This window comes from Ursus maritimus, unplaced genomic scaffold, assembly GCF_017311325.1.
Source record: "Ursus maritimus isolate PB19 unplaced genomic scaffold, ASM1731132v1 scaffold_24, whole genome shotgun sequence".
NCBI classification, from domain to species: Eukaryota; Metazoa; Chordata; class Mammalia; order Carnivora; family Ursidae; genus Ursus; species Ursus maritimus.
In genome coordinates, this window is record NW_024424897.1 from 21,851,454 (window position 1) to 21,853,558 (window position 2,105).

The 2,105-nt window shown below is 65.1% G+C and overlaps 1 protein-coding gene across 1 annotated transcript; it reads left to right on the forward strand.

Annotated features, from left to right (window-relative positions):
* Positions 1-245: 245 nt before the first annotated feature.
* On the forward strand, positions 246-1,547 carry NEUROD2 (neuronal differentiation 2). Its single transcript, XM_008689813.2, has one exon. It carries the CDS (start codon positions 246-248, stop codon positions 1,392-1,394), a length of 1,149 nt encoding a protein of 382 aa, XP_008688035.2. The 3' UTR covers positions 1,395-1,547.
* The last annotated feature ends 558 nt before the right edge of the window (positions 1,548-2,105 follow it).

The window sequence follows — 2,105 nt, forward strand, 5'->3', positions numbered from 1 at the left end:
GGGCGGAGCCGGGGCCCAGCGCTGGGGAGAGGGCCTGGGCCGAGATCCCGGGCGGGCCGCCGGGGCAGGGCTGGGCCGGCTCTGGGCGGGGCAGGCGGAGGAGGTGGGCATCCAGGGCCCCCTGGGCAGGAACCCACACCCGACTCGGGGGTGGAGGCAGCTTGGGGGGGCGGCGTGACCCTAGCGCGCCCCTCACTCAGTGCTATCTGTCTCCCCTTCCCGCCCTCGGGGCGCCCTCAGGCACCATGCTGACCCGCCTGTTCAGCGAGCCCGGTCTCCTCTCGGACGTGCCCAAGTTCGCCAGCTGGGGCGACGGCGACGACGACGAGCCGAGGAGCGACAAGGGCGACGCGCCCCCGCCGCCGCCGCCTCCGCCGGGGCCCGGGGCTCCGGGGCCCGCCCGGGCTGCCAAGCCTGTCCCTCTCCGTGCAGACGAGGTGCCGGAGGCCGCGCTGGCCGAGGTCAAGGAGGAAGGCGAGCTGGGGGGCGAGGAGGAGGAGGAAGAGGAGGAGGAGGAAGGGCTGGACGAGGCAGAGGGCGAGCGGCCCAAGAAGCGCGGGCCCAAGAAGCGCAAGATGACCAAGGCGCGCCTGGAGCGCTCCAAGCTGCGGCGGCAGAAGGCGAACGCGCGGGAGCGCAACCGCATGCACGACCTGAACGCGGCGCTGGACAACCTGCGAAAGGTGGTGCCCTGCTACTCCAAGACGCAGAAGCTGTCCAAGATCGAGACGCTGCGCCTAGCCAAGAACTACATCTGGGCGCTCTCGGAGATCCTGCGCTCCGGCAAGCGGCCCGACCTGGTGTCCTACGTGCAGACGCTGTGCAAGGGTCTGTCGCAGCCCACCACCAACCTGGTGGCCGGCTGTCTGCAGCTCAACTCGCGCAACTTCCTCACGGAGCAGGGCGCCGACGGCACGGGCCGCTTCCACGGCTCGGGTGGCCCGTTTGCCATGCACCCCTACCCGTACCCGTGCTCGCGCCTGGCGGGCGCACAGTGCCAGGCGGCGGGCGGCCTGGGCGGCGGTGCGGCGCACGCCCTGCGGACCCACGGCTACTGCGCCGCCTACGAGACTCTGTATGCGGCGGCGGGCGGCGGAGGCGCGAGCCCGGACTACAACAGCTCCGAGTACGAGGGCCCGCTTAGCCCCCCGCTCTGTCTCAATGGCAACTTCTCACTCAAGCAGGACTCGTCGCCCGACCACGAGAAGAGCTACCATTATTCTATGCACTACTCGGCGCTGCCCGGCTCGCGGCCCACTGGCCACGGGCTGGTCTTCGGCTCGTCGGCTGTGCGCGGGGGCGTCCACTCGGAGAATCTCTTGTCTTACGATATGCACCTTCACCACGACCGGGGCCCCATGTACGAGGAGCTCAATGCGTTTTTCCATAACTGAGACCTCGCGCCTGCCCCCTTCTTTTTCTTTTGCCTTTACCCGCATCCCTGCCCCCAGGCCCCCGAGCGCAAGGGGACCCCCACCTATCCTGGCGCCGGGCGCGGGGAGCGGGCCGCCGGTACTGACCCTCTGCTGGGCAGTGCAGTCCTCTTACCTGTGGGTGGCCCGTCCCAGGGGCCTCGCTTCCCCCAGGGGACTCGCCTTCTCTCTCCCCAAGGGGTTTCCTCCTCTTTCCAGGGGTGGTTCTCCAGGGACCCCTCTTAGGGCACTCCCTGGAGACCACCCCCCATTTCCCAATCCCTACACTTAGGTTTCCTCCTCCCCTTCCCCCCTGCAGGCCCAAAGGCATTGGCAAGGGGGCAGCTGAGCTGTGGGATACTGTTTTCCCTCTATTGTTGTTGTCGTTGTTGTTGTTATTATTATTATCATTATCATCATTATTATTATTATAACAGACACCGAGCTGCCGAGGCAGAAAGGAGCCGGGCGCCCCCTCTTTCTTGAAGAGGGCATAAGTCGGGGCTCCTGAGTCTGGACCTGGAACGCCCTCTCCCCAACCCCTAGTCTCTGCGTTTTGTGATTTTAATTTTGGCGGGAGGAAGTGTGGATTGAGAGGAAAGAGAGAGGCCAAGACAATTTGTAACTAGAATCCGTTTTTCCCTTTTCCTTTTTTTAAACAAACAAACAAACATACAAAAAAAAAAAAAAAAA

Bases quoted from the DNA above. Each gene is read 5' to 3' on its own strand.
- NEUROD2 (XM_008689813.2), top strand. From the start codon at position 246: ATGCTGACCCGCCTGTTCAGCGAGCCCGGTCTCCTCTCGGACGTGCCC.